The sequence below is a fragment of the Bubalus kerabau genome, chromosome 8, assembly GCF_029407905.1.
Source record: "Bubalus kerabau isolate K-KA32 ecotype Philippines breed swamp buffalo chromosome 8, PCC_UOA_SB_1v2, whole genome shotgun sequence".
NCBI lineage: Eukaryota > Metazoa > Chordata > Mammalia > Artiodactyla > Bovidae > Bubalus > Bubalus kerabau.
In genome coordinates this window covers 55,439,653-55,461,241 of record NC_073631.1, presented here as the reverse complement: position 1 = coordinate 55,461,241, position 21,589 = coordinate 55,439,653, and the positions used below count along the sequence as shown (strand labels likewise).

The 21,589-nt window shown below is 39.7% G+C and overlaps 1 protein-coding gene across 1 annotated transcript in view; it reads left to right on the top strand.

The window, feature by feature from the left end:
- Positions 1–15,905: 15,905 nt before the first annotated feature.
- Positions 15,906–21,589, top strand: part of TES (testin LIM domain protein) — a 62,769-nt gene continuing 57,085 nt past the window's right edge. The window contains exon 1 of the mRNA XM_055590315.1: positions 15,906–16,153. Within this exon, the coding sequence (XP_055446290.1) occupies positions 16,127–16,153 (27 nt within the window). The 5' untranslated portion in view covers positions 15,906–16,126. The remainder of the gene's footprint in view (positions 16,154–21,589) is intronic.

The following is a 21,589-nucleotide window of genomic DNA, read 5'->3' as shown; positions in this document are numbered from 1 at the left end:
GAAATGTAACATTATTTCCTGTTATTCACCAAAAGCAGAAGCAACAGGATAAAATTAACTGCACACATAATTTGAATATATATAGCTGTTTATTTTTTAAGGTTAGAGAGAACATGAATCTTAACGAGAAGCCCGTTGTTATTGTTTAGTCACTAAGTCGTTTCTGACTCTTCTGTGACCCCATGGACTGTAACTCACCAGACTCCTCTGTATATGAGATTTCCCAGGCAAGAATGCTAGAGTGGATTGTCATTTTCTTATCCAGGGGATCTTCCAGACCCAGGGATCAAATCCACGTCTCCTGCATTAGCAGGTGGTTCTTTACCACTTCGGAGAAGGCAATGGCACCCCACTCTAGTACTCTTGCCTGGAAAATCCCATGGACGCAGGAGCCTGGTGGGCTGCAGTCCATGGGGTCGCTAAGAGTCAGACACGACTGAACGACTTCACTTTCAGTCTTCACTTAGCCACATTGTTAGTCCAGTCAATTAATTCATTCATCTTTGATACTCTTGGAATATTTCATGTGCATATGAATACTGATACAGATTCTGTGTGTGCTGTGCTTAATTGCTCAGTCGTGTCTGACTCTTTGCAATGCCATGGACTGTAGTCTGCCAGCTTCCTCTGTTCATGGGGATTTTCTAGGCAGGAATACCAGAGTGGATTGCCATGCCCTTCTCCAGGGGATCTTCCCTACCCAGGGACTGAACCCAGGTCTCCCGCATTGCAGGTGGATTCTTTACTGTCTGAGCCACCAGGAAAGGCCTTTTATGACCTATCAAAAACAGATAAGAAATGAGAAATGGTGGAAATTTTATTGCAGTTTCCTTTTCATGCATTCAGAAAGAACATATTGGCCTTATTTGGTGTTATCTCTCACATCACTTTTGACTAATCCTTTTGTTTAAATGATAGGCGTCTAGGAGTTCCTACATCCTCTTATGGTAGAAGCAAATGCCTTTTAGAATTCATTCCAGGCTAGGTTTTTGCCCAGGGATTAAAAGTCTGAGTTTTAAGTGAACAAAATCTACATCTCTTTCAGAACTGTAATTGATTTTCCACCTTACCCAGCTATTACTGCAAGTACTACACTAAAATAGTCACCAATAAGCTGAAGTCATCCCTTTTTAGGACTGATTAAACTTATGAAAAATAAATTAGTATCTTGTGTTCACACTGAGGCTTACCAGAGGCTCATATTTATACTACAGTTAAGAGGCAATCTTAAAAGTACATTTCCATTAGCAATAACATATTGAGCTCTCAGGAAATGGTATACCCAAGGAAAAGCAGCATTTAAAAAATGAGATCTATGTACATTCTTAAGGTAAGAAAATGTATTAAATGACAATATAATAGATAGAAGGATGCTTTTCTATAAGGCAAAATCATGATTTTACTATTAAGTGATAATAGTCCATTAAGGCAAGGTGTTGTGTTATAATTTAAGTATTGATAGAATTAAAATGTCTGTGAGCTTTGAGCCATATAGGAATTGCACATAGTACTGTCTGACATACAAGCCAATTTGTCTTTTTCTGTGCTAAAACACTTTTCTAGAAAAGCTATAATTACATTATTTAGGAAATAAACTGCTAAAATAAAAAAATGTAAGACAATAGTATTTGTTTAATTTTTCGTGATACTTGTCTTAAAAAATACCATAAATTGGTGGCTTATACAGCACGTATTTATTTCTCATAGTTCCAGAGGCTGGGAAATTCAAGATCAAGGCACTAGCAGATTAGGTGTCTGGTGAGAACCTGCTCCTCCCTGTGTCCTCACATTGCTAAAGGGCAAAGGAGCTCCCTTGGGTCTCTTCTATAACGAGTGTGTACTCAGTTATGTCCAACTCTTTGCGACCCTGTTAGCCTGCCAGGCTCTTCTGTCCATGGAATTTCCCAGACAAGAATACTGGAGTGGGTTGCCATTTCCTCCTCCAGGGGCTCTTTCTGACCCAGAGATCGAACCCGTGTCTCCTTCCTCTCTTGCACTGGCAGGCAGATTCTTTACCACTGTCATTTGAGAAACCCTCTTTTATAAGGACATTAATCCCATTTATGAGAGTTCTACCATCATGACCTAATCACTTCCCAAAGGTCCCACCTCTTACTATTACCACATGGGGGGTTAGATTTCAACATGAATTTTGGGGGGATGCAAGCATTTAGTCTATGGCAGTGCTCATGGTTTTTTGTTCCTGCTGATGAGCAAAACTTTAAAAAGCCCTCAGTACTTATTCCTAAAAGGTATCATTCTACCCAGGGAACATGCTGCCATAGACAATAATTCCACAAATACCATTCAGCCCTCACTGCATTTGCCCACAAGGAAATATTTATTCTAAAAATGATGTAAAATTCTCCATTGCAAGAAACACAGGGATTCCTAGCCAATGACTTCAATAAACTCCAATGCTCTAATGTCTCATGCTTTTATTTTACAACCCTATCTTTTACATCACATTTTCCTTTTTTGCTTAGGAAAGTTGTGAGCATTTAGCATTATTATTAATGTTTAACACTGACTTGTGGAAGAAACAGATAATAGCTTTGCTTTCTGCTTTTTACATCATTTCTAAATTCATCCAGCAATTCAAGAGGGATTACTCAATGCTCTAGGTTTAGGTTAAAAGTAAATCTTACTAAATTTTGGTGAAATAATGATGGAGTTCTTGCTATCAAAACAACAAAAATAAAGAAAAAATTCCCTAGAATTGAAAAATGATTGTGCCAGTATTTCCCTTAAGATTGTAAGGGACTTAAATAGATAATAACACCTTGTGACTCCTTAGTTTAATAAGAAAAAAAAAAAAACTTGATTGGCCATAGATCATTTCCAGAATTTTTCAAAATTAAACTTGTAAAGAAGAGTCTTATTTTACTTGGTTATGAAAGATGTGAACTGGAATTATCTGTTGCTTGGTCACTGGTAACATGAAGAAGCTTCGTAAGGGACATTGACATTGAAGTCGCTCAGTCATGTCTGACTATTTGCGACCCCATGGACTGTAGCCTACCAGGCTCCTCCATCCATGGAATTTTCCAGGCAAGAGTACTGGAGTGGGTTGCCATTTGTAAGGGAATGAATGTGAAATACTACAAGGGAGAGAAAGAATTCTAATGAAGTCAATAAACCCAATTGGGTTAAACTAGTTCAAATTATGTTTCTGTCCTATGCTACCTAGACAATGGCAAGACATTGAGAAATTACTATCTGGAAAATGGGGTATTGCAAAGGAAAGGCCTTAATATGTGATTCTATTGGTGAAGGGAGACAATGGTGAGATACAATCCATTGAAAATGATATTAAGAAAGTTAGTTAAATTTCTTTCCAGTTTTTTATTAGGACACAGGCCATGCACACCAAGGCTGTTACTTAAAAGAATTCCAAAACAAATGTCAGGGTATTGAGGGTGTGGGTGACATCTTGCAGTCTACATAAACTACAAGACAGAGATATGCTAGGATCCATAGCTGGAGCATCAGAAAGAAGAAATGATCCCTTGGTACCAACCAACAGTGTCAGTGTTGTTAAGAGAAGTACTTTCTACCTGTTGCCAGAAATCCAAAAGAGCAGAAGGTCAAAAAAGCACATGTTCTGCTCATACAAAGATGAAACTCTCTGTCTCATACTGAACGTAGTGTGTTGGCTTAGAGAGGTGCTTTCAGGAGGAATCAGAGAAATGGGGAAGATTTTATCCCACGTGACTCACCAAATGATCTCCTGTGTCCTCACTGTTAGGCTCCTCTCCAAAAGCCTCATTTCAAGATGCAGTAACCTGGAATCAGTCCTATGGCAAGCTGAAACTTTCTATCATCTCTGGATGTTTGAGGATAGTGGCCTAGAGAAGGCAATTAAATTGAGGTTAGAGGGGTAGACAGAAAACCAAACTTGTTGCTCAGAGATCAAATCTATGGCCTAAGGCTAGAGATGGAAAGATTTCACTTGAAAAGGGTGGCAGATTGTATCCAAAGATGACCATAATAATATTTTCCATGCCACATTCTTACTGTGTGATATTTACATCTTTCCTATTGCACAGTAAGGTCTATGACACCATGATCTTGAGGGGACCTTTGTAACTACATTGATCAACAGAATTTAGTGAAATTGATGCCATGAGACTTATGAAGCTAGTTTAGAAAAAATGTCAATCACTTCCACCTTGCTCTCTTGGGATGTTTATTCTTGGAACCCAGCTACCACACGTGAAGAAGTTCAAATTAGCCTATGCTGAAAGAACACATGGAGAGACCATTTGTAGATGTTTTTGCTGATAATCCTAATCAGCAGCCATCATCAACTAGACACGTGAAGCACCTTCAGATTATTCTAACTCTAACCATTTAGACAACCCCAGGTTTCAAGTCTTTCAGCAAACAAGCCTTTCCTATGTGTGTGGTCCCCAAGACCACTCTCAGTTTCAATGATTCAGTAGAAAGACTCACAGAACTCAGAAAAACTGTTAAACTCATGTATGATTCATTACAGTGAAAAGATAAAGATAATTTCAGCAAAGGAAAAAGACACACAGGGCAGAATCCAGGAGAGACATGAGTTTCTAGTTTTCTTCTTTCAGTGGAGTTACAAGGACAGCACTTAATTCTCCCAGTAATGATGTGTGACAATATTCAGGAAATATTTCTAGCCAGAGAAACTCACCTGAACCTTGGTGTCCACTGTTCTACATAGGCATGGGGTGTCTGTGTGACTGACCTTGGTTACTCAGTCTATAGCCACCCAAGAGGTCAAACTGATACAGCACAGCCCATGAGTCACATTTTTAAACTATCTAGTACATCTTAAGTCTCCAGATAGATAAATGCATCTTTCTGAGGCAGGATAGTCCAAAAGTTTAGCAGTTATCTCCTAGGTGACAATTAAAGCCAATTTTATATTTGGAATTTGCAGGGTTTGAACAACTGATATCCATTGAGTTAACCCTCTACTGAGCGTGAGGCTAATTCAGAAAGATGTCCAGCACTTCCACCTTGCTCTCCGGGACCTTGGAATTCAGCTACCATGCTGTAAGGAAGTTCAAATTAACCCAGGCCAAAAAAAGAAAAAAAGAAAGAACTCATAGAGAGGCCATATTCAGATGTTCTTGCTGTTAGTGCTGGTCAATATCTATCATTAATCATACATGTGAAGACATCTCCAGAGAATTTTGTTCCCCAAATGTTTTGTCATCCTTAGCTTTTAAGACTTTCAGCTGAAGTCCCAGAAATCACAGAACAAGACTTTCCCACTATGCTCTCTCCAAATTCTTGATCCACATAGTTTCTAACCCTACTAAAATGGCTGTTTTAGGCAGCCGACTTCAGGCACAGGAAGTAGGGTCCTGCCTCCTTCCCTGCCCTGCCTCTCACACACAAAAAAAATGTAAAACATCTTACACTGGCTTTGGGAAGAAGTGAGAAGAAACTCAAGGGCCTAAGTATACTATTTGAAAGTCTACGGGGATTCCAGGCAACAGTTATCTAAAGCTAAAGAAGGCCGTCAGTGAGTTTTTAAAGGAAAGTATGAAAGTGTTAATAGAAACTGGAGGAAAGAAAGCAGTTGTTAGGTAGTGGTAGAAAATTTGCCAAGACTGTTGTCTGTAGTAATGTATAAAACAGAAAACAGCTAGAACTGGACAACTGGAGAATATTGAATGTGCCACTTGGCTTCTTTTTACTCTCTATGATAAAATGTGAGAAGAGAGATGAACTAAAGAATGAAATGCATTGTTAAATAAAAAAGGGACTGGTACTTTCTGGGTTCAAAAGTAAAACTGTTTCACATAATCAACATTTCCATAAGTCTAACAATTTTTAAATTAAGTATTGAGAAATGGCTTCTTGGTAAATACCAAACCTGGGGTGGTATATAACAGTCTTTGTCAAGACAGCAAAGAGATTTAACAGATTAACTCATATATAGTCTTTAGACAGATGGAAGGCCCCCTGAGGTTCCTAAGGGTGTGCCTCAAATATCATCTGCATTTTAAAGTGTTTCTAAGAATACTAAATATAATATCTCATGGAAATTTCACACTGGAAGGACAAGATAAAGAAAGGATACTATCAGAGAAGTCTGTGGATGTGGCTTTGGCTTAACAGAATATATTACACATTGGCACATAAGAAACACAAATGGTTTTTCAAATAATTATAAAAGCTTGAACTGAAAGGGAAAAGTCAGTACAAAATGCTAAAAGGACTTTGGACTCCTATTTTTTGCATTCAGGAAGCAGGTTGAGAAAATGATTCGAATGCAAACATGATGTGCTCTTGGTAGAAAAAGAAGAATGCATCAGAAAGCAAAGCCAAGATTCCAGAGTGGAGTCAAGATCCATGAAGAACAATTGCCAAGGAACAGAAATGAGTGCCAATCAAGGAAGTCACAACATGGTCCTGGCCGGATTTCAGAATTGCTATGAAACAGTGGTTGTTATGTGCTGCCTGTTTTACACATTATTGAAGGGGGTTGTCTACAGCAGGTATTCCAGGACTCACCCACTATACACTAAGTATGTGTGAGGCACAGATATCTTGTTTCTTTAGTTCAGAGTTTTTCAGATCAAGAGGAATTGTACTCAAGGAGCTGTAACCAATTAGTTGCACTTGAAGAGTATCATCCACATCTGGACTTGATGTGGATGACAGAGACTAGACTTTGTACTAAGGAGACCTGAAGATCTGAGAGAATGACATAGTTATATTTGGCATGTGAAGGAAGGTGAGTTTTTGTGACAAAGGGTAGATGGTAGAAGATTATATTTTTCAAAGAAGATTGCAACAGTATCTCCTACTTTATATACCCTTCTTAAATTGTGATTTTTATACTCTTCTCATCAAGGTGGGGTCTATGTCTCTTCCCCTTAAAACTGAGAAGATGTTTATTATTATCTCAAACAACAGAGCATGATAGAAGTGGTACTACTATATGACTTCCATAGCCAGAACATAAAAAAATGCCATGAATTCTACCTAACTCTCTTGGAACACTTGCTTTTGAAACCCAGCCACCAAGCTGTAAAGAAGCCCAAGCAGCTCATAGAGGCCCTAGCTGGAGGGGAACCGAGGCCTTCCCCCACCCACAAACATCACTGAGGTCTCAGCTGAGAGCCAGCACTAACGTGCCTGTTGTGTAAAGCCATCTTGCAGCATGTCATGTAGCATTCAGTCATCTCAGCTGATCGTGCATGCGGTGGAGACAGGGGACTCTGGCCTTTCCTGCTCAAACTGCAGATTTGTGAGCAAAATAAAGTTGTTGTTCTTGTTGTTTAAAGCTATTAAGTTTTAGGGTGGTTTGTTACACAAAGATAGATAATAGACTTCTGGAATCTTTTAAAGCTGAGTGGTTCTTAACTGGGGATAATTTTGCTCCACAGAACACATCTGACAATGTCTGGAGATATTTTTGGTTGTCACAACTGGGAAGGGATGCCACTGGCATCTAGTGGGTTACAGCCAGGAATGGTATTTAACATTCTATAATACACAGGATGTGAGAGTTGGACTGTGAAGAAAGCTGAGTGCTGAAGAATTGATGCTTTTGAACTGTGGTGTTGCAGAAGACTCTTGAGGGTCCCTTGGACTGCAAGGAGATCCAACCAGCCCATTCTGAAGGAGATCAGCCCTGGGATTTCTTTGGAAGGAATGATGCTAAAGCTGAAACTCCAGTACTTTGGCCACCTCATGTGAAGAGTTGACTCATTGGAAAAGACTCTGATGCTGGGAGGGATTGGGGGCAGGAGGAAAAGGGAACGACAAAGGATGAGGTGGCTGGATGGCATCACTGACTCGATGGACGTGAGTCTAAGTGAACTCTGGGAGTTGGTGATGGACAGGGAGGCCTAGCGTGCTGCAATTCATGGGGTCGCAAAGAGTCGGACACGACTGAGCAACTGAACTGAATACACGGGACAGCCCCCTGCAACAAATAATTATCTGGCTCAAAATGTCATTGGTCTCATGGTTGAGAGACAGTCAGACATAACTAGCACTTTCACTTTTCTTAGCACATAGTACCTGAGACATGAAGTCTTCTCAATCTTCTTTCATCACAGGCCGACATTCTGAAAGCCATCAACTGGAATTTATTTGGGTTTCCCAGATGGCACTAGTGGTAAAGAAACTGTCTGCCAATGCAAGAGACACAGGAGGCTGGGGTTCAATCCTTGGGTCAGGAAAATCCCCTGGAGGAAGGCATGGCAATCCACTCCAGTATTCTTGCCTGGAGAATCCCATGGACTGAAGAGCCTGGCAGGCTACAGTCCGTAGGGTCACAGCGAGTTGGACACAACTGAAGCAACTTAGCACACACATGAAATGTCATTGGTCTAATGGTTGAGAGATGCTGATTTAAAGTTCCCCTGCAATAAAAATGACAGGCATATTCTTAAGTCTCAAGCCTGGCAAAAGGTGTTTTTTTATCCCAAACATCTCAGTCCTTCAAAATGCTGCTCTTATGCTAGCACAGCTTTCCAGAAGGAAATCCTCAATCAATGCCTTTTTAGATTTTAGGGAACAATGGATAAGGAAGAGTTTTCCAGAAGTAATAATCCAGTGCCTCTAAAGTAGAAGACAAAGGAACTAACGCCACTGACAGTAAATTTAGTGCTTATATTCTCAATTCTGCAAGATACAGTGTTGAGTGTGGAAGAAAGGCCACTGATTGCTTCTGCTTTTTCCTAGAAACAGTTTTATTGTGACTATGTTGCTTTTGTTCTCCCACTGTAATGGGTTATATTATGTCCCCTCCCCCCCCAAAAAAAATTCATATCCACCCAGAACCTCAGAATATAACCTTATTTGGAAATAGAGTTTTTAATAGATGTAATTAGTTAAGATGAAGTCATATCAGATTAGAGTGCACGCTAAGTTGCTTCAGTTGTGGCCAACTCATTACCATCCTATGGACTATAGCCCGCCAGGCTCCTCTGCTTATGGGATTTTCCAGGAAAGAATACTGGAGTGAGTTGCCATGCCCTCCTCCAGGGGATCTTCCTGACCCAGGGATCAAACCCACGTCTCTTAAGCCTCCTGCATTGGCAGGTGGGTTCTTTACCACTAGTGCCACCTGGGAAACCCCATACCTCATTAGGGTTGGCCTTAAATCCAATGACTGGTGTCTTCATGAAAGAGATGAGAGATTTAGACAGAGATACAGAGAAAACAGCCAAGTGAAGCTTCTTCAGGAAGGGCTCATGAGAACTGTATTTCCTAAATTCTATGTGTATAAAAGTCTTTGCCCTTTAACTTGAAAGTTACTTCATATAAAATCCTTGGTTTACATTGTCTTTCTTGAATAGCTTATAATGTTACTCTATCCTCTTCTGATCTAGAGAATTGCTAAAGCAAAAGTGCATTGTTAATATAATTGTCTTCCCCTTTGAAGTCACATCCCTTCCTAAAGCTGAATACCCAAAGGATTTTCTTTCCTGTTCTTCAAAGTCCAGTAACTTTACTAGAATATGTCTTGTGTTGGTTATTTTGAGTCAATATATTCTCAGGTAAGCAATATGATCTTTCAATATCTAGTTTCATATCATTTTTTAATTTCGGAAAGTTTTCTTGAGTCACCATTTTTTAGTGTTTGTTCCTTTGGTTTTCATCTTCAGAGACGTCTATCATCCATGTACTTGATCTCATCATCTTTTTAATATTTTCTACTTTCTCTAGAATACTTTATATTTGTCTTTATTACTTAAAAAAATTTTTATTTATTTTTAATTGAAGGATAATTGCTTTACAATATCGTTTTGGTGTTTCCTACACATCAGCATGAATCAGCCATAGGTATACGTATGTCATCACTTTTCGATTTTTTAGAAAGATTAATTTTTACTATCCATTGTTTGTAGGCATTATCAGTTTTTTGCCATAGTATTCTTTTTAGTTTAGCCTTAATCTATGTAATATTATTTTCTTCATTTCTAATTCTTTCCTGGATTCTATTACCTCAGTTATGAGTTTTTCTAATTCTGATTTGTGTGATCCTTTCATGACATGCATTAACTTTTTGATGTCTTTAATTTTTCAAGTAATACACTTTTGCTCTGTTTTGTGGACATATCTTTCTGTAGGGAAGTTATTCTGCTCTGTTTGCTCTCTTTTAAGTTTGTATTGGATTTGACCTTAATAACTTACTGTTACCCACTATTATGTGACATTAATTTTCCTAAACTTATACAATGATACAGAGTTTAGAAAATTGTGTCCAACTTCAGAGAGCTCCATTCTCCCTTGTTTTTATGAAGCGCTAACAAATACAACAAGATTTTGGAGATTTCCTGACTCCATTTCCCTTTCCAGCTGTTGAGCACTTGAAATATGGCTAGTATGACTGAGAAGTCAAATTCTAAGTTTTAATGGATTTTAGTTAACCTAATTAATAAATTTTAAATAACTTCATGTGGTTACTGCCTACTACATTGGAGAGAGCTCCTCTAGCCTTTCACTTTCCACTGTCTCTTCTGCCCCAACCTACTTTTTCTGATTTCCCTTGACAAAGTTTCTTATTGTGGGACCCTCTCCTAGAAAGAAGTCCTAGTGGGTGAGTCATGAGATATCACAGGGTGAGATTAATTCAGCTCCTTCAGTCACATTTCACTGTTTCAGCCGCTGTTTGAAATTTGGCCTGAAGTGTTTTAAAATGGATATCTGGAGGAGAACATCTTGAATTTTCCTGGTGTCTGTCAGACACCAACTTATTGCTTCTCTCCCTCCCCTGACAGAATTTTTTATACATGCATGTCTTGTGGATCTTGTTGGCTTGTCCTTGTCTGTTGTGTTTTTGGATTTATGGAGATACCTTGCCAGTTTTATTGTAAAGGCTGTCCATGGTTTTTGGTTTTGCTAACCAGTTGATCAGTTTGTTTTTTTTTAATTTTATTTTATTTTTAAACTTTACATAATTGTATTAGTTTTGCCAAATATCAAAATGAATCCGCCACAGGTATACATGTGTTCCCCATCCTGAACCCTCCACCCTCCTCCCTCCCCATACCATCCCTCTGGGTCGTCCCAGTGTGCTAGCCCCAGGCATCCAGTATCGTGCATCGAACCTGGACTGGCAACTCGTTTCATACATGATATTTTACATGTTTCAATGCCATTCTCCCAAATCTTCCCACCCTCTCCCTCTCCCACAGAGTCCATAAGACTGTTCTATACATCAGTGTCTGTTTTGCTGTCTCGTACACAGGGTTATTGTTACCATCTTTCTAAATTCCATATATATGTGTTAGTATACTGTATTGGTGTTTCTCTTTCTGGCTTACTTCACTCTGTATAATAGGCTCCAGTTTCATCCACCTCATTAGAACTGATTCAAATGTATTCTTTTTAATGGCTGAGTAATACTCCATTGTGTATATGTACCTCAGCTTTCTTATCCATTCATCTGCTGATGGACATCTAGGTTGCTTCCATGTCCTGGCTTTTATAAACAGTGCTGCGATGAACATTGGGGTACACGTGTCTCTTTCCCTTCTGGTTTCCTCAGTGTGTATGCCCAGCAGTGGGATTGCTGGATCATAAGGCAGTTCTATTTCCAGTTTTTAAAGGAATCTCCACATTGTTCTCCATAGTGGCTGTACTAGTTTGCATTCCCACCAACAGTGTAAGAGGGTTCCCTTTTCTCCACACCCTCTCCAGCATTTATTACTTGTAGACTTTTGGATTGCAGCCATTCTGACTGGTGTGACTTTTTAATGTAGATTTTTCAGGCAGATTGAAAAATTATACTGCCACTGCCCCATCTTCCTAAAATGCTTTGAATAATATATTTTTAGATAAGGTTTTTCCATTAAGAAATATGCCATGATCATCATGGAATATTTTTTAAAGGAAAGAAGGAATCCCCATGGACCTATCAATCAGAGACAAACCTCTGCTAACATTTTATGAATTTTCCTCGTGTTTCTTTTCTGTGCATGATATTTTTGCACAGTTGTGAGCACAATCTATATACCATTCTATTTTCTATTTTGTTCCTATAACATTATGATTGTTTACTGTTAGAAAAAATTAATATAAACTTATCATGTGAATCATTCATTATTTCCCTAGCCGAACACCAGTGTTTGGTCAACTAAAAAAATTTTTTACAGGTAACAATTTGCTCTGAAAAAATGTTAGTCTCCCCATAGAAAAATGTGTAATCCATACAAGCTGCTAATGAGCAATAATAGCTTAGTCAGTAGCACAGGAGATCCTCAACAGGTGTTAATAAATTATGAACATTTGCTAAAGAGGCCACCTGGGGCTACATTAATAATTGAGGAGACAGGTACAGTCATCTTTATCTTGGAAATTTACCTTACCTGGTATAGAAAACTTTCCTATTGGTGTTTCATTTTCCTAGTGTTCTGGTATGTTGAGTGTGTGTGTGTTTATATGTACATGTGTATATGTAGATGTTTGTGCCTGTGTATTTATAACCAGTCATCTGTATCTCCATCCCAGACGTCTCTTTTGACTGCCAAACTCAGATCCAATCGGCCTTGCAAAATCATTACATGCAAATCAAACTCATCTTAAGGTGGGAAAGGAGAGATTTACAGCCACCGTACAAGTCACCAAATTAGAGTCCTAAGAGTGACTCTTAGGAATGCTCATTCTTCCTCCCTTCAAGTCAATCACTCAATTCCAGTATTTTCTACTTTCTTAAAATCATTGGTTACTCCTTTAACTCTCTATGTTGCTGCCTCAGTTTGTCCTATAGCCTAATTGATATGGGATACAGCTTTTACTCCCCATGTTTACTTTCTGTTAAATTCAATGAGAATTTGACCCTTTTCTATAGCTGGACATTGTTGATGAATTCCTTCTTGAATTTCTTCTCTTAAGAACTTGTTGGGAACTCTAATTTTTTTTTTCCTTACTAACTAACCTTTATTTCCTTTCTGTGCTTTTCTTGCTCAACTTTGCTCAATTGAGGTCATTAATATTCTCTCTTATTTTGCTATATCCCATGCTGATCGTTTCCATCTATGGCTTTCAATTATTTATCTATGTAAGATATTGACACCTAAATCACCATTCCACTCCAGTTCTCATCTCTAAGATTAATATTTGGATATTCAGTATCCCAACCTCAAACCTAATGAATTAAAAACTGTACCCTTTGTCCTCATCCCACTCCCAGGAAAACACAACTAAACATAGCCTATATTTTCCTTTTTCCAGAACCACCTACAAAAATGAGCAAGCCAGCAACATGTGTGTTATCTTCTACTTATTTTTCTGTCATTAATTACATCTTGTCATCAAACAGTGCCAGTTCTAATTCCTTAGTATCTCTTTAGTGTAACGCTTGAACAGCTAATAAGAAATTGGAATCTAATCCTCCTAACCTAAAACTTATCTACCTCAATGTTACCTTGTATATAATTGGCACAGTAATGTTTCCAGGTAGATATCACTTAATTTCAACTAGCAAATGATACACAAAGTGATGCTAGAAGGTTTGGGAGGGAAGAGAGAGAGAAGGGCAAAATACGTTGCTAAAAAATGTTTCCAAAGTGTTCTTGCCTGGAGAATCCCAGGGACGGGATAGCCTGGTGGGCTGCCGTCTATGGGGTCGCACAGAGTCGGACACGACTGAAGTGACTTAGCAGCAGCAGCAGCAGCAGATATTTTCTTTAGTGTTTGTCTCTCAAATTTCACAAAATAAACCCAAAATTTATGTTACAACATTGTTTGATGCCTTATTTAAACTGTTTCACTGGACATTTTCCATCTGTTAAGCTCCCTGAAAGAGACCAAATTGCCTTGTCATAACTAAACCTCATATTCATTGGAGTTTACATTGGGTAAACTTTGCAGGAGCCCAAACATTGTAGCATGGTTTGGGAAAATGGCTTGGAAAAGTTTTAATTAAACTAAGTGAGAAGAAAAATTCATGACCATCTTGGTCATTCCACTTTTAGTTTATTAATAGAATAAGAAAAACATCACATCATAAATCAGTGCTCTGTTTGTTACTGAACTGAATTTGGGTCTGCTCATCCAATACGAGACAAAGCTAAGCTGCTGACACCAGGTTGTGGTGAAGCAAACTGTAGTGTTTATTGTGAAGGCATCAAACAATGAGGACAAGCAACTAATGCTCAAAACACTAAAACTCCCCAGTGGTTTTTAGGGGAGGGTTTTTAAAGGCAGCATTTGGGGTATGGGCTGTAGGGTGCCTGACCAGCTTGTGCACAATTCTCTGACTTGTCGGTGGTGAAGTAACAGCATGCTATTTCAGGAATCCCAATCATCAACCTTCTTAATTCCAACTGGTCTGGGGCCTACATGGTGGTTCATCTGGTTGGAGCGGGGGCTGGTTTCTATAAAACCAGTACAAGGATATGGCTCAGGATACTATCTATAGCACTGAAGGAAGAAACTAAAGGCCCCTGGCTTTACTTTACAGCCAAACTATTATTATTTAGTTTCATTTGACTGTTTTCCTTTGTTTTTGCAATTTCTCATTTAACTGATTAAATTTGCTTTTGGGGACTTGGGAAAAGTCTAGGAAGTAAATGTTCTTCTACAAACAAAAGGCAGGGGACACCAGGGGACTGTCCAGGGGAAGGTCCTAAGGGTTGAAAACGTTAGCTAAAATGAATTTGGGTTTTTTACAGTTACCATATTTCAAAAGGTAAAGGGGAGAGAGGGCTTCCCTTGTAGCTTGGTTGGTAAAGAATCTGTCTGCAGTGCAGGAAACCTGGGTTCGATTACTGGGTTGTGAAGATCCTCTGGAGAAGGAAATGGCAACCCCCTCCAGTAGTCTTACCTGGAGAATCCCATGGACAGAGGAGCCCGGCAGGCTACAGTCCATGGGGTTGCAAGAATCAAACATGACTGAGAGACTAAACCACCACCACCACCAAAGGGGAGAGAAATGTGAACCTAAATAGCTATATGATTTGGGACTTTTTCCCTTTTAAAAGTAGATGCAGATTAGGTGGTCACTTGCTAACTAATCATTATAATTTTCTATCATTACCATTAACACAGGGGAAAAAAAAAAGGACTCCTCTCTTTTAATTAGTCAAAAGGTTGTTTTTTTCCATCCCGAACAAGCTGAAGACACTGCTTAAAGACTCATGAGCTTTAGCTCTGTTCCCAAGAGACTAAGAAATTGGGCAGGTCCCTATACCTCTGGAGTCCTCAGTTCCCTGCAAAATGAGAAAGTTATACTCAATAATCCCTAGAATTCCTTTCAGGTCCACCAAGGCAATAGTATTCATTGCAATTGCTCCTGAACCAGGCCATGATATGGATCCAAATCTAGAGCTGAAGCGCTGCTTGTTATGCCTATGATACTGCTTCATATAAGCATGAGGCACATGAGGAGCCTCACATCTTTTCACACAACAGGGACAACGGGCAAGCCTCTTCTTCCAAAGGAATGGTGTAAGTCATCTCTTTAGTGGTTCACATTATCCTCATTTTTGAACTATCAAATCCTCAGACAACCCATATAACCATCTTCATTGGCTGTCTGAGATAAGGTTTCCTGCCAGTGCTTGGGATATTGGAGAAAAGTATTTAGCCAAGCGCCTTTTCCACAACTCAACAGTGAAATCATAGAGTGCAATTATAGATCCCTAACAATCCCCACAACTTGTCTTTTTCTTTGCTCTGAATTCATGTTTAAAGTCCCAAGCAAAACAGGTACAAGCTGACTGAATAGAAAAGGCTCTTCCTCGTTTCAGCTGGAGGCAGCCTGGGCTCCAATTCTTTGGGAGGAGGTAGTGAGGACGCCCAGCGGAGCCTCAGAGACCAACTCCCGGCTACCCAATTGAGCTCCGCAGGGTACCGCCCCGAACGCGGCCCCGCCCCTCACCTTGCTGGCGCCGCGCTCGGCAGCGAAGGTGCGTGCGGCGCTCAGTGATTGGCGGCTGCCCGGAGGGGCCCGGCTGCCATTGGCTGCTTGGCCCTCTTTGTTCCCGGTCCCCGCCGCAGGCCGGCTGCAGCCGACGGGGCGGCGGAAGTTTGACCGTGCCGGGCAAGTGGCTGCGGCGGTGGCGCCGGTGTCCCGGCACATCTCCTCCAGTACCCGCAGCGGTGCCAGACGCCAGGCGATCCTGGGCGTGATATCCCCGCCAGGAGGAGAAACCCTCTCTGACACATAGACATGGATTTGGAGGCCAAAGTGAAGAAGGTAGGGTGGCTGGCAGCAGCCGCTTCACCTGCGCGGGGCGCCGCCCCCTGGCTACCAGTGGCTGGTGGGGCGCAAGGGCCGTCAGGCACGAGCGGTGTCGGGATCTCCGGCGCCCGGGGCCCCAGTACCCGGTCCTTCGGGTAGAGGGGTGTCTGCTGGCTACTAACTCCTGAAACCCAGGAGCGACTGAGAGTCGCGCGCGAGGGCGGGCGCGGGACATTTCTCCCTGTCTAACCAAGTCCAACGGTTGGAGGTGTTTGAAACTTTTCCTTAAGATGTTTTGCCTGGGCCTGTGCCTCCCTAGAAGGAAAGGATGAGCTTAGGGCGAGTTCGGGCGAAACCATGACACTACTTCTTCCTGTCTCAGGAAGCTGAACTTTATTAAGCCTTTGTGGTTTGGGGTCACTGATGAGACTTTTGACAGCTCAGACCTCCTCCCTTCCCAGCTTGGCAGTCAAGAGGCTGTCTAGAGTGAGCGTTGATTTAACGTCCTTCCTTCGCAGCAGCGGCTGGTGATGGCGTGAAAGGTGAAGTTTTGGGTTTTTTTTTTTTTTTTCTCTCTTTGGTCATTCATTACTTGACTTCCAAAGCACTGCATTCGTCTTCCAAAGAAAATGTTCTCCTTCTTTGGCAACTAGTCCCAAAGGACGATTGTCAGCGGTGGTTTAGCTCCAGGAGACGTTTCCTGACTGGCTGCCCTCCGGGCGTCAGGACCCATGGCCCTACCTGAGCCGCTCCGTGAGTTTAGGAGACTCGCGTTTCCTGGGAGAAAAGGGTGGGGACCAGACTGTGACTCAGAGGGAATGCTGATGTCACATTCCAGTGTAACGTTCTGTGTGAAAGGTCGTCTCATTCCAGGGAATTGATTAAGCTATTTGCTCCTTGGAGAAGGAAATGTTGCTCCTTATCAAATAAGGAAGGAAGTTTTGCTGAGAGTAAAGGGGGAAAAAAATAGAGAACCTAATTTTCTTCTCTTGCTCATTGTGGGTTATCAACATTGCCATTACTTCATCTTCTTAAGGCAAGGTTTCTGACCTAAACATTAGTTCTGTTTCATGCCCACAGTTGGATTTTTGAAAATATATGCAAGTGCAAAATATTAGGTTAGGTTAGGAGGCTGTTGAAAAATAAAAAGCCTGCAGTGGGGAAAAAAAAAAATGTTTGCCCTTTGTGACTAGACTCAGCATCCAAAAGGGAATTCAAGAACAGGAAAACATAAATTCTGAGAGTACAGTGATTGAATTCTATTGTCTTATAGTTTGGTTTCTTATTCTTTTCTTTGCTTTTAGATGACACTAAAAGCAAATTGATTTTTTGTTAATCTTGCTTGCTACTAGGAAAGCATTTTGTTTGCCCCTTAATTAGCCTTCTGTTGATGAACGCTTCGCTTATTTTGTTTTTCTTGTGGGAAACAGTGGGTAATTTAGTACTTGTCTAAAATTTTTTGGGGGGATCTTGTCTATGCTTAAACATAGTGCTTCAAAAAAGACTTTTTAAATGCCCAGATCCTTTGGGAGGGAGGGATGAGTGGGTGAAACCATTCTGTGTGCTACTGTAATTGTGAATACCTGTCATATATTTGTCAAAACCCACAGAATAAACACAAAGAGTGCACCCTAAAATAAACTATGGACTTTGAGGGATGATGATGTGCCAGTGTAAGTTCATCAGTTATAGCAAATGTACCACTCTGATGTGGGATATTGATAAAGGGGGGGTGGGGGGGGTCTGAAAGGGGATAGGAGATATATGGGAATGCTGTATCTTCTGCTAAATTTTGCTGTGAACCTAAAACTGCTCCAGAAAAAAAAACAAACAAACAAACAAAAAAACACCCTCTATTTAAAAGGAGGGGAAAAAAAAAAAGTAACATTTAAAAGTGATTTTGAAATTATTTGGGACAAGAAGTAATTCTGAGGGAGAAAGTCCAGAGTTAAGAATTATATGTGCTAGCAAGGGAAAAATCCAGACATTATTTATACACAGTTTCCTTAGTTTCAGAATGTGGATTATCATAAATAATGGTCTTGATATATGGTGTAATTTTTCTCTTGCATCTTCCCTTTACTTTAAAAGGATATCTTTTCAACCAAGAATCTTATCCTTCTCTCTAATCCTCCTCCTCCCTTCCCCCCACCCGAAGAAAAAGGATTCCATAAATTTAAAACTTTTACAGACAATACCATGACAGTAACAAATCCTGTTTCACTACCTTGTCATCACTGGTGATTCCCAGGGCAAAGTCCTCAACTAGTAAATTGGAAAGTAAAAGATCCCAAAGATGTCCAATCTGATTGCCAACATACCCTCTCTGTGTCTAGGTAGGATCCTTGACAGATTAATGTTCTATGTATTTGACATAGTGTTTCCCAGTACAAATAATTTAGAGGTCCCAGGAATACATTTCATAATTTCAAAAAGAAACTTGCATTCCCTTTAGAAATTGTTTTCTAACACATGAGAAGGAAACATTACAAGATCATCTTTGATCTTATGAGTCTTCTTACCCTGTTTTGGTATCTAGGATACTTTTCAGGTCTCCCTTCTTTTTGACTTGGATATGCAAGAAAACTGATAGTTTGGATATACCTTTTAAAAATCATAGCTGAAAGTTGAAATAAAGACACAGCCATTTAAGTAAAACTAAATTTGACTTCTGTTTTAAGATGCATGGCATTTTTTTCCTTTTAAAACCTTTTTACTGTTGTTTTCATAAGAAATTTTCTCCAGGCAGATGACAAATGTTACTTTCCCATTAACATTTCATGTAAAAAGAATTAGAGGGTTATCTTCATTTCACATCCACCTAGGTGGATGATGTTATTATAAGATTCTTTGTTTTTAAAAGGAGAACTTGGGTGTCTTATCATTGGCATAAATTTGGATTAATTACCAGTTAAAATACACCATCACGCAAGGAATTTTTATAACTAGATTTTATTATATTGTATTTTGTTTGAGATAAGTAAGCTGTTGCTAGGAAGTGAGAGCTAGTTTGGTTATACAGAGTTTTGTTTTAATAATATTTTAGAGTAGAATTTGAGTTTTACATCTTTGCCCTTTCTTTGGAGTTACTTGTCTAGATCTCTTCCTTATGTCTTGTGTCTCCTCATTATAATTGACTTCATGTAAGTAGAGCCTGTGTCTGCTTGGAAAAAACAATGACCTTTGAGAAACAGAAACAGAGTCTCATTTTATGGTGAATGCTAAATCATGGCCCACAGCCAGCTGTTTTCCTCTTTCCTTTCTGTGTTACTCTCCCCTGAGAGGAGAAGGAAATGGCAGCCCACTCCAGTGTTCTTGCCTGGAGAATCCCAGGGATGGGGGAGCCTGGTGAGCTGCCGTCTATGGGGTCGCACAGAGTTGGACACGACTGAAGCAACTTAGGAGCAGCTCCCCTGAGAATCACTTTTTTCCCTTTAAAAACATACCAGAGAGAAAGAGAACTATAGTAATTTCCCTTATGCTGCCTGGAATTGCAATAGAGCTTTTAATTTTACACTTTATTCATTGTTTGCCTCCTTTCTAACCTCCATCTTTTGATCCTTCCTGATGTCTTGTTTATTTTTTCTGTAGGACCCTTTTCTTTGTTTCTTTAATTTTAAAAAGATGAGATTTTAAAGATTACAAAGTCACTAAAACATCTCGTTTCTCAGCATCCAAACATGTTCTGAAAGCTTCTGTCATTGCCGAAAAATCAAAGTGAAACCATGTGATTGCAGTTGGAAAGATAACTGAACCACAAAGATTATTTCCATTAGAAATTAGAATGAACCTTTTCTCCTAGGGTGGTCCCTGACTGAAGTGGAAAAGACAAGTAAATGGTGACCTGGAGGTTCAAATCTATACTTGAATTCTCTGCTTGAAGCCATTCTTGCTGAGAATCATTGGCAAGACTTGGGGTAATGGGAGGGCTTCCAGGGCTTTACCTTAGAGGCAGTTACTCTCTCAGAACAAGTACAGAATAAAGTGTTCCTCAGCAGGGCTTTTATCTCTTTTAAGCCATAGTGTGAGTCATTACGTTAATTAGATATGAAAAGTCACTTTTCCTAACTTGCTTTGAATATTGGTTTTAATAGAACTGTAGTAGGTTTTCTGTTGATTTTGTTCCTTAATCCTATCCTATGAAGTTGAATTAGAGGTTTATGTCTCTACTGGCTGTCAAGCTGTGTACCATCACCTCTCTCCTTGACTTTGCTAACTCACCTTCAATAATACTAAATATTACTAATCCAAGACACACTCCTCACTCTACATGCCCCCCTTTCCCCCCAACACACACATCACCCTCCAGGTAATCTTATTACCAGCTAGATGGAAAATCTCTTTCTTCTATATTCCCAAAGCATCTTATCATAACTCTTAGCAAACTCATTACTTTCTCCCTCTAGATTATAGTCTTTCTCTTAACTAGATTGCAAGCTTCTTGAGGGAAATTCGTATCCTATTTATACTTGTATAGTTATTTTGTTTTCTGTTCAAAGCAATTTATGAAGCAGACTAGCTTCATTTTGAGGATAAGAAAACTAAGGCTTAGATAGGTTGATCTGAAACTGGCAGAATGTAACTATGATCTTGCACCATGGTCTTCATAATCCATGTGACTTCCATTATGTCACCTAGCCTGAGTCCTCTGATACTTTTGCTCTGATCACTGCATATATGTTGAATGAAGTACCCTAATAGAAAAAACCTAAGATGCATTTAAGCATTTTTATTTGTTTAAAGGAATTATATTGGAGAAATCGTTTCTATTCCAATAAAATTACCACTCTACTGGTTTTCTATACTTTGTTTATACTTTACCTATGGTCATATGTATGCCTTTAGTGTAAGTTGCCTTTGACATTTTTTGCATGGAAACAAAGTCTAAATAAGTACAAATATCATGGAAAGTAACTTCTGGGAGATTTTACAGTCAAAGAAATTCCATAAGTTCCAATAATGTTCTGGACCATATCTTCTAGGATTCGCAGGTTTTGTCGGGAGCAGTGATAGTGCTGCTTTCTAGCTACTTAATATGGTTCTGAATAATAGCAACCCTGCTTTTGGCTCTTTGTCTTTCAACTGGTGACATCTGGAATTGTATACAGGTACTCATGGTTGGCCTGTAGAAGAATCTGTTCTACCTGCTGAACCCCAGAGTTGATAGTAAGCCTTACACATAACATGGTAGGCTAAACCTCTTTTTCTCCTAGCAACAAAGTACTCTAAGTGCCACTGGAATGGCAGATCATGCAGCTTAGAATAGAGCAGTTAAAAACAAAAAGTTCAATGTTAGGAGAATTGTTCATACAAGAAGATCTATTGAGAAGCAGTAGGAAACACCAAAATGAACTATTTAACGAGGCACTCACTGAACTCCAGTAGGGTACCAGTCTTGTGAGCCTGGAATTAACATCATGGACCACAGAGTTAGTCTGAGGGGTCTATTTA